Consider the following 15,437-nt stretch of genomic DNA (forward strand, 5'->3'; position numbering starts at 1 on the left):
ACTAACTAGATTTTTTGATTTACAAGTGATAGTCTCCCTCATATTCTGGGAATCCTCTCACTGATAGAGACACCTGCATCAAAACATTTACTTTCATTTATTTATTTGTTTAATTAGTTGTTTCTTTGTTTGTAATGGAATTTTCTTGGTCTGTATTTATGCTCTTGTTTTCTTTCATGTGTTTCTTTTTTCAGGAATGCCAGCCTATCAGTGTATTTTTAATCAGGTATTGCAGTATCTTTGTAAAAGAAATAAATGATGGATTTGTCCACCAATCCATCTGCAGAATAGACTCAGGGAACAGGACTTTTTAAACTGTTTATTAAAAAGCCACAGTATAATATGCATTATAAGCAATGAAGCAGAACACATTTAAAATTTTTGCTTGATTTAGTAAGCCATTTTAACACATGAACCTAAAAAAAGTAGAAATTGTCTTTAGTAAATGTGTATTTTTATTATAATTCTAGTGAAATTTTCTTGCCTACCATTATTTTATTTGTTTTATGGACTTTGAACTTAGTAAATCTCTCTTACAATGTTTCTTACCATATATTTGATTATAAGAATAAATTATATATGAAAATCTTTTATTATTCAGAGTATTTATTAGCTATTATTCAGAATATTTATTAGTATTTATAGCTTGAGTTTTGTCCTACCTATAAATCTAAGATATCTTACATCATCTAAATTTGAATAAGAGAATGTGAGAATGTACAAAAGTTATATTGAGTACAGTCAAAATTTTTTCCATCAGTATTAGAAAATAATTAAATAAACTAAAAGGAGATTGAGAAATTACTGTGAAATTACCTGTAAATTACCTATTTAATTTACTGTAATTACCTGTGAATTACCTATTTGAATTACTGTAAATTACCGATTTAATTTAAGGATCTTTGTGCTTATTTTTATTATTATTTTCTTGTATTACATCTGTTAGTGCTCATTTATGTGCTTAGGGATATATGGAATCACAGTGAAATATGTACTAATGAATTAAAGTATTTGGGATTAGTATTGAACTAATGGATCACTAATAAAGTATTTACTATTGTATCTATGATTCATTGTCACAGGTTGTTTCACCATTTAAAATGTAAGTTCTTAAGGAAATATTTGTCATCAAGGTAAAATCAGAAATTAAATTTCTGAATTGTACTACATTTTAGGTAGGAATAATGTAGTTTGACCATGGTATTAAATGCTTAATATTTAAATAAAGAAGAAAATGCTCATAACTGGTATTAACTATGTCATAGAATGTACTTGTTTTACATATATATAAACAATAGATATAATGCTATAAAAATAAGCATTTATTGTTTTACATATATATAAACTGGCTTTGTATCAGAAATTAGGAAACAATATTTTTTTTTAAAAGAAATTGCATTTTAATTAGCTGAGGAATTCCTTCCAAAAGCCATGATGTTCACTACTGTAACATGTTTACTAGCAACATCATAACTTTTCTTTTCCTTCTTTGATCATATTGTGGAAATAGAATTTTCACTATTAAAATTGAGAGTTAAGTGATCTAAGTTGCTAATTTTTACCAATCCCATGAGGTTTATGTTGGCTTCTGGGTTAGAATTTAAGAACTTTAATTTATATAGCCATTTTCACAGGAAACAAAATTCAGTCTACTTGGATTTTTAGATAGGATTGGGATACTTTTCTTTCTATAGAAATCATGATAAACAGCATGCTTCATTTGACTGCTTTACATCAATTATTTTAAGGTCTAAATTGTGCCATATTTCCTTTATTAAGTCAAGGAACAGTTGTAATGAGTTAAAAGCTCAGCCACTTAAACATCAGATGCCACTTGGTGAGTATTGAGTGTAATATGCAGAAAACTTGGGTGTGTGTATTATAGAATTGAACATAAAAATATGCTTCAAGTGTAAAGTCATGCACTGAAATAGTTACTGGGTTTTCATCCCTTTTCCACCTTAAAATAATGAAGGTAGGTTAACATCAGTATTTTCAATCATGTTTGGAATTTTTTTCCCTTAAACAAAGTGAGAGATGACAAAGTGCAACAAATTTCCCAAAGGTTGCCCAGAGAAGATGTGGCTGCCCCATTCCTGGAAATGTTTAAGGTCTGGTTGGATGAGACTCTGAGCAAACTGATCTAGTGGAAGGTGTCCCTGCCCAGGCAGGGGGGTAGGAATGAGATTAGCTTTAATGTTCTTTCCAGCCCAAAGTATTGTATGATGCTTTAAGTAAATAGCAGAAAAAAATAACTTCTTTTTCCTCAGGCATAATATTTCATAAAGTTTGAAGCATCAAGAAGAGGACTTTTTCTTTATTCTGTTTAGTTTGACCTAATATTTGTATACCCATTAAATTACAAAAAAAAAGTGGGGAGGGATGGGGAGGGGCAAGGAAAGTCATTACGGATGAGAATTTTTTATAAAATTTATGTTCTAGAAAATTGAAAGGCAGCATTCATTTTTTCATGCCTTTTCCATGGAATGAAAAGGAACTGAAATCCAGAAATTCTAGTTGCATTTATCGTTCAAGTTTTTTTAACAGTTGTGAGATTCTGGGTTTTACTCATTGTCTGAGCCATTACTTCTTTTCAGTTTCACAGCTGCAGTTGTAAGGACCAGAGATAATGCTGTGTGTAATCTAAGATATAGTGTTGTATCTATGCATTTTTCTTAACAGCATCATAACACAGTGAGTGAGATCATAAAGAAGTTTTGAGTATGTAGTTCACTATTGCTGTTATAATTTGATACGTTTTGTGGTTTCCCTTGACAATGTTCCTTTAAGCATGTACTTATTTCTTTTATTATACTGCCTAGAAAGAGAACATGTTTATCTATATTTTTTTAATTTATTTGGACAACTTAGAAGTTGCTTAGCTGTCAGTAATAACTTCACCACAGGTGAAGAGATGCTTTCAGTCATTCTTATCAGCAGTGTTTAATATATATAAATTCTACATTGATATACATATATAAACATATAAAACCTTCTTTTTTCCTGAATCAATGTAAACAGAGCCCAGATGGCCGTATAGAAGTCAAAGGGCAGCATGGAAAGTCGTCACTGCATATTAAAGATGTGAAGTTGTCAGATTCAGGGAGATATGACTGTGAAGCGGCAAGTAGAATTGGTGGGCACCAAAAGAGCATGTACCTTGATATTGAATGTAAGTTCTAATATTTTGTTTTCTCTTTTAAGTCTGTTTTAAAAGAAAAAAAAAAAAGTACATTCTTAATGGAAGGTCCTTTTTTTCGCGGTAATTCATGATTAAACTTGCGTAAATGAAGAAAGCATGTCCTGTAGCTCATTCCTCTGTGGAAGAATCCTGTCTTTTCTGAAGTTAACAAGACTCTTGCTGGTGTGTTGGTGACTAATGTAGGACAGGATTTTGTCTGAAATCATATTCCAGTGTTGTTATCCACTAAATTAAGGCTAAGCTTAACAACTTCAAATCTCTGGGCAAGCCAAGAGTTCTGGGAATTAAAAGTATTCAGTGGGATAAAATAAGGACTGATTTGAGCAGCAGCTAAGTCTTGAGCTTAACCTCCTAAGATTCAACAAAGATTCTTTTTTGTTTCTGAGTCCTCTGATTTACTAATCCCTAAAAGGCGTCTAGCCACTATTATAACCCCTCCTGGAGTTATCATGTTTGTAACAGTCTCTTTTAGAGATTGTCTTTACTCCAAGCTCTTGCATTTTATCCAGGAGAAAAGGAGATTATTTTTGCTTAGAAGAGTCTCATGCTTGAGAAGCCAATCAGAAGATATAAATCTGAAATATTAAAAAAATCATTGGGTAATTGATTCTTCAATTTTTTCTTTAAACTTATAAACAAAGGTCTTCAAAAAATGAAAACAAGCAAAAAAATCCTTCTTTTTTTAAAATTTCATTGTTGTTTCATTTATCTAGAAATTTCTAGATACAATTATTTTACATCTCCGGTAGAGTTTGCATGAGCCTGTTTGAACTGAGTCTTCAAAGAGAAAAATTCTTTCCAGTGGGAAGATAAAAGCTGGAATAGGATTCTGTGGCACAGAAATAAAAGTAATGATTGCAGGAGTGATTTCCTGAGGAGTTCTGAAAGTGCTTTCACTATACAGTTTTGTGCTCTTTATTGGCAGGGAAGCATTGTATTGTGGCATAGAATATAAATCTGAAAGAAAAATGAGGAACGATCAAAAGAATTTTTAGGTGTTAGGAATGGAGAGATTTGCCAAGCCAGAAAACCTAATAAATAAATTCTAATTTGCTATATTTGTTTTCTTTAATGCATGCAATGATAACTTTTTTAATGTATATAAAGGGGAAAAAAATAGATAAAAATTTAAATTAAGTGTAATTTCTCTAAAATTCTGCCAACTCTCCACATAATGATATGAAATACATGGTTTCATTATGGTTGTGTTGCCTCTATGCTTTAGCATTAAATATTAGTATATTGTGAATTCAGAGGAGAGAGATATGTTGCACCACATATTATGAAACATGGGCACTTGAAATTTAAGGTTTTATTAGCAATACAGAATTCATACCAGAGGGCATAATAAAACCTCTGCATTCATCCAATACATTATTATAACCAAAGACACCTTTCAGGGTGAAAGTTTTAGATGATGTGGAAAGAATTTAAAAGTAGCAGTCTTTTTATGGTATGGCAGAATGAATTTTGAATATGTGTGGGAACAATCAAATACAGTATATGAGAAAATGGAATAAGTTAAAGTCTGAATTTATGCCTTGGTAGACACAGTTTTTGATACAGCATAAAATTTTCTACAGTTCTAAAATCCTCTGAGGAAACACAGTTTATAAAGAACATAGAAATATTATTCTACCATCAGAGAAATCATGCATTGTAATGGATACTTTTAATGTATAACAGAAGATTTTTATTATATTTCTAAAATGGGAGTTTTAAATTTTAAATAATCAACTGATAGTGAGCCTTAACTCAAATGTATTTTTTTCCAGCATAGGCATTGTTTGACTAACAGAAATACAATTTTCCTCAGTTCCTTCAAGTCAAGTAGTTCTATGATGCAAAGCAAGTGTTTCTGGGGTGATATAGTATAGGTCTGTCTCATATTCTGATTAATGAGTCAGAGAAATTTTGCGCTTTCCTTTGCAAATAACTTTGCACTGGTATATGAACTTCAAATACAACTTATTTGTCTTGCCCAGGAAAGAAAGCACTTGTTTAATGGTAAAGAATTCTCCTGTTCTTAAAAATAATGTCCCCAGGAGGAAGAAGTGCCTCTTTGCAACCTCATTTCCCATCAGTCTGGCCTCTGCCATGAAGTTCTGTAACAAAACAGCCCCTGTGAAGAACCTTTCAGCATCCTTGCCCCCATTTCCACCCAATGCTGGGTTGTCCTAAGCTCTGACAGTCCTTCCCCAGTATCTTCCTATATGAAGCAGTGTCATGCTTATCTGTCATTCCAGTTATGGGACTTCATAAGTTGCAGGCTTGGGAATTTCAGCAAAAGATTCAGGTTCAAAAGCTAAACAACTAATTTGTATTTTTGTAGCAAACTATTAAAAATGGGGGGATTCCATGAAGTCAGTATCTAATAGTTTTGATTCTCCTGGTACTATTTTCCAAGTGGCATTTATTTAGCATAATAACTGCAGCTATAAAGAGTGCTATCAGGGCTTTTACTTTTTTTTTCCCCAAATTCTCATTTTAAAAATTGCATTAAACCCTTCAAAATAGTTTAATTTTTCTCTTCCATTGGTTTGGTTTTGTTCTCTTACAAACAGTTTTTGAGAAGAATTTATTCAAGTATGGCTCAGTCTTGCAGTTAAGCCATGTTAACAGAAATTTGAATTATCTTTAATAATATTCTCATATAAAACTTCAATAACTATTTAAAAATTAAAATAGAAATATAGATAAGCAGAACTTAATTCTTGATATTGTCCTCCAGTTTCTAGATGGAAGTAAACAATGCATCTATGCCTTTATGTGAGTTAGTAACAAAACTACAGCATTTTTTCTTTATGCTTTACTGTATTTGACAGTTTGTGTAGTCAGGAGAGGAAACTGCTTCCATCCCATCCTTAAATGCCACCTCAGTCAAACAGGCTGAATGAAGGCACTGAGTGCTCTGGTGTCACTGTCTCATCCTTTCACTTCCTGACCCCTATCAGAGATTTAAACTGGCAGTAGGATTGCACAGAATTTCCCTGCTTTATCCTTCTTCTCTGTTGGGGTTGCTCCTGGTGATAAGAGCAGTTCTCTAGGACAGGAAGAGATTATCAGGTTTGATACCAACTGGGAACAGTTAACCTTGACTTTTATCTGAAGGAAATGCTGTGAAGACATGAATTGCAGGGAACCAGGGGGCATTTTTAAATATTTCTTCCTGCCAAGTAATCTTTGTGTTTAGTTATGTTTAATTTTTCTGATATAAAGTCTGAAAAGTAAATTAAAATTACATCAAAATAAAATACCATTTTCAAATGTTATTTATTAATGGATTTCATTAACTGCAAAATTTGGTTTAAAGTATGAAGCCTAGTGTGTATTGGATGAGAGTAATAATAAGTAATCAATTGAAAAGTGAATTATAGTATGGCTGAATATATGATGTATATTGGTATTAAGATGTGTCTATATCTACATATTATTATAGTTATTATTATCTACAGTTATTATCTACATATTTATCATAGAGAAATAACTATTTTTAAAATTAAAAATATTAGAGAAATACATACAAGAGATAGAGCAGGTCATACGCTAAGATGAGGTTTTCAAGATAGCCTGAGGAAATTAAATATATTAAACCTAGTGAATTATAAATTGATTTTGCTTATAATGTCAGGTGTCTCTCAAAGTTAGTTTTGCTATACAAATATTTGCATTTCATTGTGGTATTTTTTTGTCTTTAAAAGCATAATACAGACCTGGCTAAAAGAAAAGTTGTGATGAGAGAACACATTAGGTCTTGGGTTTCACAAATTTTTCACTGCATCTTAGCACTGAAGAAAAATCTAATTTTACATGTTCAGTGTGCTGGATCATCTTTCACCATAGTATTATTATTAGTTAGGGTGCCCCTACATCATTGCTAAGTTGGAAAAGCTTTAAACAAGAAGCAATGAACAACACTTATGATCTTTGAAAGGCTCTCTATGTGCCATTACAGTTTTCCCTTCGTTTTGTTCACACTGCCATTAACCTGTCGGAAGTTTTCACAGCCCTCACTTAATTTTGTCCTCCCAGGTGCACACATTATGTAAGATGCTACTGTTTCTGACTGCTCTGTATCACCAGGTGCAAATTCCTTTGGACAGTACTCCTTTTACCAGAGAAAGCCATTGAGCCACATCCTTTGGAAAATTCTGTTTTCCCATACACTATCCAGGAAGCATCCTGACTAAGAGACCTTTTTAGCTGAATTTACCAGTTTTTACATCACTATATTAGTTAAACCTCTCAATTTCAGGTTACAATTTCAATTACAGCTATTAGATACACTGGATGGTCAAAAAAATGTCTATTTCCTCACAGTGCTCAAAGAATAATATTTTGAGATAGAAAAATCTCTGACAAATATATTACATTGAGTGATGTGGTACGTGTTTGTATGAGATCAGCCATGTGAGTAGTTGATAAAAATGATTTCTTAAAAAGCAATTTCTGAAAAAATGCATTTAAATAATTTTTAGTGTATTCCAGGAATATGAATTTTTCTTAATATTGCTTTTCATCCAAACATGATTTTTATAGTAATATTCCCTATTAGTTTAGTAACAACTTTGAGTGATAAAAACAAAAATAATCATGCAACATGTGTGGTATAGTCTTTATCTGTAAAGAAAACTGTGCAGTATTTGTTATACTATTGTATTGCTCATCAAAACCAGTCTTTTCCTTTGTGGTTGAAATTTTTTTTTCCTCTGCCACAATTTGAAACCAATTTTATTACTGTTGCAGTATTGAACTTGGTTTCATTAACTGATTATTCTGCTTTGTTGTGTGTTAGCTGCATTGCACTGCAGTTGAGTGGGATGCTTTGGATTCATGCAATTTAATTTTATATGTTTGCAAAAAAAAATATATACAACATTACTTAAAAGTGGATTCGAGAGACTGAGCTACAAATTGTATTTACCTTCTAGGAGGAAAGGTTTTCAATTGATAAAAATGCTAGTACTGTGTACAAGACATCACAAATATCACAGAATCATAGAACAGTTTGGCTTGGAGTGATCTTAAAGTTCATCCAGGAGCAACCCCTGTGCCATGGGCTGGGACAACTTTCACTGACCAGGTTGCTCAGAGCTCCTCCAAAATAGCCTCAAACACTTCCATGGATGGATCATCCACAATTCTCTGAGAAACCTCAATGTTGTGATAAATGTCACAAAAGGTTTCAGCTGCCTACTGCTATCATAAATCATGATAAATTCAAACAGTTCATAAGTTGCATTTGGTTTCTGTTAAAAGAGATCAGTGCAGCAACATCCCACCATTACTCACAGAATCACAGAATGGCATTGCCTCTTTCCTGTCACTGGACACCACTGAAAAAACCTGTCTTTTTCTTTTTTACACCTTCCCTTCATCCATTAGTCATGAGGACCCATCTTTATCCTGTCATCACCGCCAGAAAACAACACTAATAAATACAAATATATGGCCTGGGAAAGAAACAGGAATTACAGGAATTACAGAAAAATTGCAGGAAAAACAATCAAGAGGAAAAAAAAATTACAGGAAAATATACTATTTTTTCTATACTATTGAAATAGTATAGAAAAAATCCTCCTTTTCTAATAAAATGCTATTGGCTTTAGTTACATTTCTTCCCGTCAAATTTATAGGTTAAAATGAGAAAGCAAAGATGGAAAAGGTCAACCTTTAACATCCTGAAATAAGTGTGATAATTTTGACATATTATGAATGTCACTTGTAAGATTTACCATTTTTCTTCTCTGCGCTTGTGCAGAGGGAAGTTTACTGTGCCACTGCTGTGACTTCAAGGGGACAAGAAAGTTGAATTCTGTGCAAAAGATGAGGTTTATCACATACAGTCACTTTCCAAAACCATTTCACCAAACTTCCCAGAGTGAAGCGGAGTTGAAGGCATCCATTGTCTTTTTCTGACGTTACAGCAGTGTGGTAAAATGGAAAAATTATTCATCTATGTAATAAATATACCTATTATTTAGCCCAAAAGGTTGTAAAATACTTTGAAACAAAAAATTCCATCCTAGAAACATTTTGCCTAAATATATGTTAATCACTTGTTAAACATGATATTGATATTAGAAATTTGTCATAAATTTTTACCGAACAGAGCTCTCTACTACATGTTTTGGTTAATCTTGCAATTAATTTGCTATCATTTAAAGTAGATTTTTAATAACATGTAAGCTAATTTTTCCTTAATAGAAGAACAAAATTTGAAAGAATAAAATAATTGGGTTTTTTTGTTTCTAATAATTTAGTTATTAATGGATATATATGCCTCAACATATTTTCTTACTGTCATAAATTTTCACATCTGCAATTGTGAAAAGTAAAGGAAGAAAAAAAAGAAAAAAACTGAGGAAGAATTTTCTGATGCCTCCTTGAGCATGGTTCTACATGGTGAAATTTAAATATTTACATTGATAATGAATATTATAAATTTTAAATGGGTTCACAAGGATTTTCATACTATATAAAATGTAATACATATTACACAGTAATAACCTGTGAATGAAAAAAAGACATTGTGGCCTTCTTATACCTCCAAAACAGATCCATCAAAGCAGAGTCACAGCATCTGAGTATAATGAAGAAAATAATTATGTGAGATGATAAGTGTGGCACTGATATTTGAAACTTGAACAAAACAAATTTTAAAGATTTTATTTGTTATTTTCTGGACAGCACTGCATGTAAAAATTTAGTAAAGACATGAAAAGGCTAAGAGTCCTAGCTCCATACAGCAACTATTATGATTTGGGAATGTATGAGAGAGACACAGACATTAGGGAATGGAGGGATGATATCAATAAGGAGGCATACTGTGGAGGTAAGGGTGACAAGTAGGAAAATATGGAAGGTAAAGACTGGATTTTGTTCTGGAAATGTGACACATAGGACAGGAAGAAAGATGGGGTTAGGATCTTGGTTTGAGGAAAACATTGCAGTTTTTCACTTCTGCCTATAAGACAATAATGTAATCTAATATTTGATGGAGAAGCCAGGCCATACTAAATTATTCCAGTAATTCTGTCCTCGTATCCATGTAACAATTGAAAATTTGGTACAAATTGGCATAATTTGAGAACAATGTGTTAACAATGGGCAGCACCTGATAATTTTATTACTAAAATGAAAATTGCTGCTAGTGTGATGGATATATAGGGGGAATCTTCCTGTCCTAGATCTGATGTTGGCCAGTGTTGGCAATTCACAGACATACAAAATGAGTAATAGACAAATGCAAACAGTTTATTTTATACCTCACTAGTCACTTATTTTGCTTATTTTACCTAGGTATGCTTTCTTTAGTATTTCTCCTAATTTAAACTAGTTTAGGCAATTTTAGATCAATTTTTTATCAATTCAAAGCTGACATTTCTATGAAATTAAAATTTCTTGGGCTTTAGTTTGTCTTTTGTGGTTTTTGGTTTGTTTTTTTTTTTTTTTAAGCGAAAACAAATACAATTCCTTAATGTCAAGTGAAATTAAAAGAAAAAATAGGTACATTGGATTTCTACAATTCTGGCAGCACCAAGCACCTAAGCCATATATGCATTCATTGCCCAACATTATTTAATGTGCAATTATCAACATGCTTTGCATCTAACAAAAAGTATCTTATGGAAATGGAGCAATTGGTATAGTGTTTGAATATTAAAAATAATACCCAAGTTAAAGTTTCCAGGAACTAGTAATGTTTGTCAGTAGGAGGGGGCTCTTACTTTTCATAAAGGTAGAATCAGTCAATAGTGCATCATACTATTGAATATCAATGCCATATTTTAATGAATTTTGAGAGGAACCAAGAGAATGGGGCAGGGGAAAGGACGTCTTAAAATAAGTGTGGAGTTTTCTGCACTTGCTTTGAAAAAAACATGAACCTCTCAAAACTTTTGAAGTCATGGGTTGGATTCAGGAAAAAAAAGACCCCTCTGGTTATAGCTAATAATCATGGCAGTTTAAAATCAATATGTGATGAGTTTGATTAGCTTTTCTATTTGGACATTTCTTATGTGGGTCTTGGATGTTTTTCCTTACAGCCATATATGATTGTGATAGTGGCAGTAAGTAGCTGAAGTTTTCCAATTCTTGTCTTTCTTTTAAGAATGATTATAGACTAAAATATAGTCACCTAACCACATTTTTGAAGTCTTTCTAATATTATTTCTTCTTTCAAATGAATATGTGACAGTTATTGTACTTGTCTGTGGAGGTCCTTCTGCTTTGTATCCAAGGAGGAGCTATTAATTTTAAAATATTAACTATTGAAAAAGATATGAGGGAGAAAGTACAAGAGAAAGATAGATGGCTGTTAACTAAATTGTGGCAGAGTTACAAAAAACTGAGGCACTTTTACAGGATCGATGGCAAGGACAGTACTAGATTTGCCAGAGGATGTGGTTTATTAAAGTCCTTGATGATGGGAAACTTATGCCAACATTAATCATTTTAGAGCGAGGCTTCCAATAATGTACTGTAGGAAATGTCCCAGAGTCTTAGACCTGACAATCTGTCACATATTTTTATTACATGTTCCAGGGAAACAAATAGCCACATTTTGAAAACCTATGTTCTTAAATTAAGAAGTGCAAATCTGATTCTGCCCACCAGTCTTCCATTATAGTTGTCTGGACACATGTACTGAATCAGGTAATTTGCTGTATCTAATTTTGTGTATGACACCAAACATACACCAGAGCTGGATTTTTGTCATCCTTAATTTAATTACTTTCTGGACAAGGCAGGTGATGTATTAGTCTGTTATTGAATCACTGTTCCTGGACATTATAACTAACAAGGATATCTAAATGCTAGAGACAGCTTTCAGGTCAGAATTTGCTACTCTTAAATAATCTTCTTACACAGATTTTCCAGAACTCGTTCTAACTGGAGTGCCAACCTGCCACTTTCTCTCTTGCTTGGCAAAATAATCAGCAAGAGTTTAGCTGATGCTGGTACCATAACATTAAGTACTCTAAAATGCTATAGTAAATTTATAATTTCTTACAGAATCATGCACCCATAGAATAGCTTGGTTTAGTTTTATATCTTTGTGATATAGTCTTTGTTCCTTCAAGGCATCTTTTTTCATTTGGATTGCCTAATCTCTCCAAAATAATATTTGATCTTTCATAGTTGAGCATTAAAACCTTATGGGCTTTATCACATCCTGACTGCATCCAGAGCCCTGTGGCCAGCAGGTCAAGAGGAGTGATTCTACCCCTCTACCCACCTTTTGTGAGACCCTCACCTGCAGTGCTGCATCCAGCTCTGGGACAAATTCAAGAAAGACAGGGACCTGCTGGAGCAGGTCCAGGTGAGGGCCATGAAGGTGATCAGAGTGCTGAAGACAGTCTGGGAGGGTTGATGTTGATAAGCCTGGAGAGGAAAAGGCTCCAAGGAGATGTTTGCAGCCTTTCCGTGTGCAAAAGAGAGAGTTTTTATCTGTAGTGATAGCATGAGGACAATGGTTTTAAATTGAAAGAGAGTCATCAGAAATTAGATTTTAGGGACAACTCTTTTTAGTTATGAGAGTGATAAGACCCTAGAACAGGTTGCCCAGAGAAGCTGTGGATGCCCCATCCCTGGAAGTGTTCAAGGCCAGGCTGGATGGGGCCCTGAGCAACCTGGGATAGTGAGAGGTGTCCCTGCCCATGGCAGGGGGATTGGAACTGGGTGATCTTTAAAGTCCTTTCCAACCTGAGCTATTCTATGATATTATGCATCTATTAAATAATATCAATCATAAATTTTATAAATTTTTGCAGCTTTGGGGGATTTTACTTGTTTTGTTTTCAGTAAAGTGCTAAAAGGTCAGATATAAGAAATACCATCAGGGTGTATATATTTTAATGGAGTGTATTCAAGCTCTTACTTCTACTTATCTGCTCAGAACTCTAGTATGTCATCTTAACTTTTTACTTTATGTAAAAAAGCTTAAAAGGAACAGTTCGTTTGCACCCTGCATTGAATTTTGTCATGTGTAAATTAATTCTCAGTTACATAGAAGCTAAGCAGAAAGCATTATTATTTTTAATGGTTCTAATTTTCTAATTGATTTCTATTGAATCATTTATTTTTTAAAGAATAAATATATTGCATTTAAAGATCCTTTCATAGAACCACCTTCTCATTTCTACTTGGTTTTACACTTTTTGATAAATATTCTGGTTTTTAATGTAATTTGTTTGTTAGTTATATTATAAAACTGGTGGGATCAGGTTTTGTAAACATACAATATAGTCAGACTTATGTTTTCAAAGACTTGGCTTTAAAGCTTTTCTTTTTTTAATTCTTTTATATTAAACATAATGTGTATTTATGTTTAATATATACTAATTCAGTAGCCATTAAAGCATGCTAAACAGCATTTAGTGATGAAGAGCATACAAGAAAAAAACAAGTTATCTTTATAAACAAATTATTCCCTTCCAGCTCAATCTTTTAGTTTCATAAGAAATGTAAATTATCTTTTATTTGTACTGTAAAAAGAAAACTACTTACAGAATTATATTCTTTTTGTAAAATATCACTCCAGACATCTTAATCCATTCCTGACTGGGAAATCAAAAATCATCTGTCTCAAGATAATCTCTCCATTTCAAGTCATTAGTACAGTCCTCTTCTTTTTGTATACTGGAGCTCTTGACTGCTGGGGAAATGGCTGCAAAGCATTTTACACAGGTTTTTGAGGGAAATTACAAAGTTCTTTTTTTAAAGGGAATGCTTTACAATTGTGAGTTGTTTATTTCGGGATATATCTTTATTTGACAGATTTTTAGTCCTACTTGTGGTTTATTGTGTTTATGACTTTTAATACCTGTAGTTTTGGTGGTAGATGGCAGTCCATAACTCACCTATACTTTTTAAAATATCAAAAAATATATACAATGGGCATCCAAACTCTACCTTTAGAAGAGAGAGAAGCTGGAACTGGAAGTCCCTATTCACTTAAATGCTTTTATCTGCATTATAAAAGTGTGCACTACTTTTTCACTTGCAAGTCTTAAAATAGGATATGAGTTTGCCACATGTGCATTGAGCATCATACGACATAATGTTGTCTAGGAAGGAGGATTTCTCAGATTCAGAGTATCTTTTTATCTTCAACATTCATGCCAGTGTTCATAAATGGATTGAACTTATTGTGAGAAACGGCACATTGGAAGACAATGCTTACATAAAATTTGTGAAACAGCTTCACGAAGACTCTAATGAGATTTCCAATCTATTTGTTGAACATGCTATTGATCCACCAATTGAACATGCAGAAATGAGTTTGTACAGTTTTTCTACAAGTGATTCCCACCATGAACTTTATTTCCTGAGGAAAAGCCAAGGCTCTGAGCCTTGGTATTCTGAGATTCTTGACCATAGCTAACCATAAAACACACTTATGCAGTTTGCTTTTTTCTTCATATTCTCCAGTAGTGTAAGACGTCACACTCTGAAGACTCTTTGATAGTCTGTTCTTTGCATTAAACTGTTTAGCTGCTGAAATATGGGGTGTTTAAAGGTCTGTGAAAAACAGGATCGCTAGAATTACTTATTAAAACTCTTGGAGCAGAAAGATGAACTCCTGTGTCTCGTAAATAAATTCATAGCCAGGCAATCTTTACTTATTTAGATGAAAATGCTTGTTTTTCTACAAAAATAAGGGCAGAACAGTTATTAAAGGAAATGCTGCTGGCCTTGAGCAATGTAGCAGCTTTGATCTGTGCTTTAAAACCTCTATTGATAACAATTCTTTTTGCTTGGAGTCTGTATGCCTAGATGCAGCAGCAGCATATGTCATCAAAAAGTTATGCTTTTTGACAGAGGCAAACAGGAAGAAATTGAAAATGTGCGCTTCAGGGGAAAAAAAAAAAAAAAAAAGAAGAAAAACCCAGTTGTTTTTAACCATTCCCGAAGCTAAATTTTACTTCATACTAAAGATGCTCAGTTCTGGTCTCTGATATACCTATTAGGAACTTTCGTGCCTAAAACGAAGCTATATGTGAGAGGACTAGAATAGATTTTCCAGAGACATATATGAAAACATTTAAGAGCTACTTGTCAAAATATATATATATATATATATATATATATATATACACACATATCTTTATGCATATGTATCTTAAATATTAAAAAGAGATACCATTGCAACACCTGTAACTGATAATTCTCTTTTGGAATTAAAGCATTAAGGAAGTTTCCATGAATAAAGAATTTTTTTAATACTGTT

The 15,437-nt window shown here is 32.8% G+C and overlaps 1 protein-coding gene across 2 annotated transcripts in view; it reads left to right on the top strand.

The window, feature by feature from the left end:
* The window catches only part of NCAM2 (neural cell adhesion molecule 2), a 271,664-nt gene that overhangs the window by 174,603 nt on the left and 81,624 nt on the right, over positions 1 to 15,437 (top strand). For both annotated transcript variants that reach the window (XM_066571936.1, XM_066571937.1), the window contains exon 9: positions 3,022 to 3,172. In XM_066571936.1, coding sequence (XP_066428033.1) covers positions 3,022 to 3,172 — 151 coding nt within the window. The remainder of the gene's footprint in view (positions 1 to 3,021; positions 3,173 to 15,437) is intronic.

This window comes from Molothrus aeneus, chromosome 2 (genome assembly GCF_037042795.1).
Source record: "Molothrus aeneus isolate 106 chromosome 2, BPBGC_Maene_1.0, whole genome shotgun sequence".
NCBI classification, from domain to species: Eukaryota; Metazoa; Chordata; class Aves; order Passeriformes; family Icteridae; genus Molothrus; species Molothrus aeneus.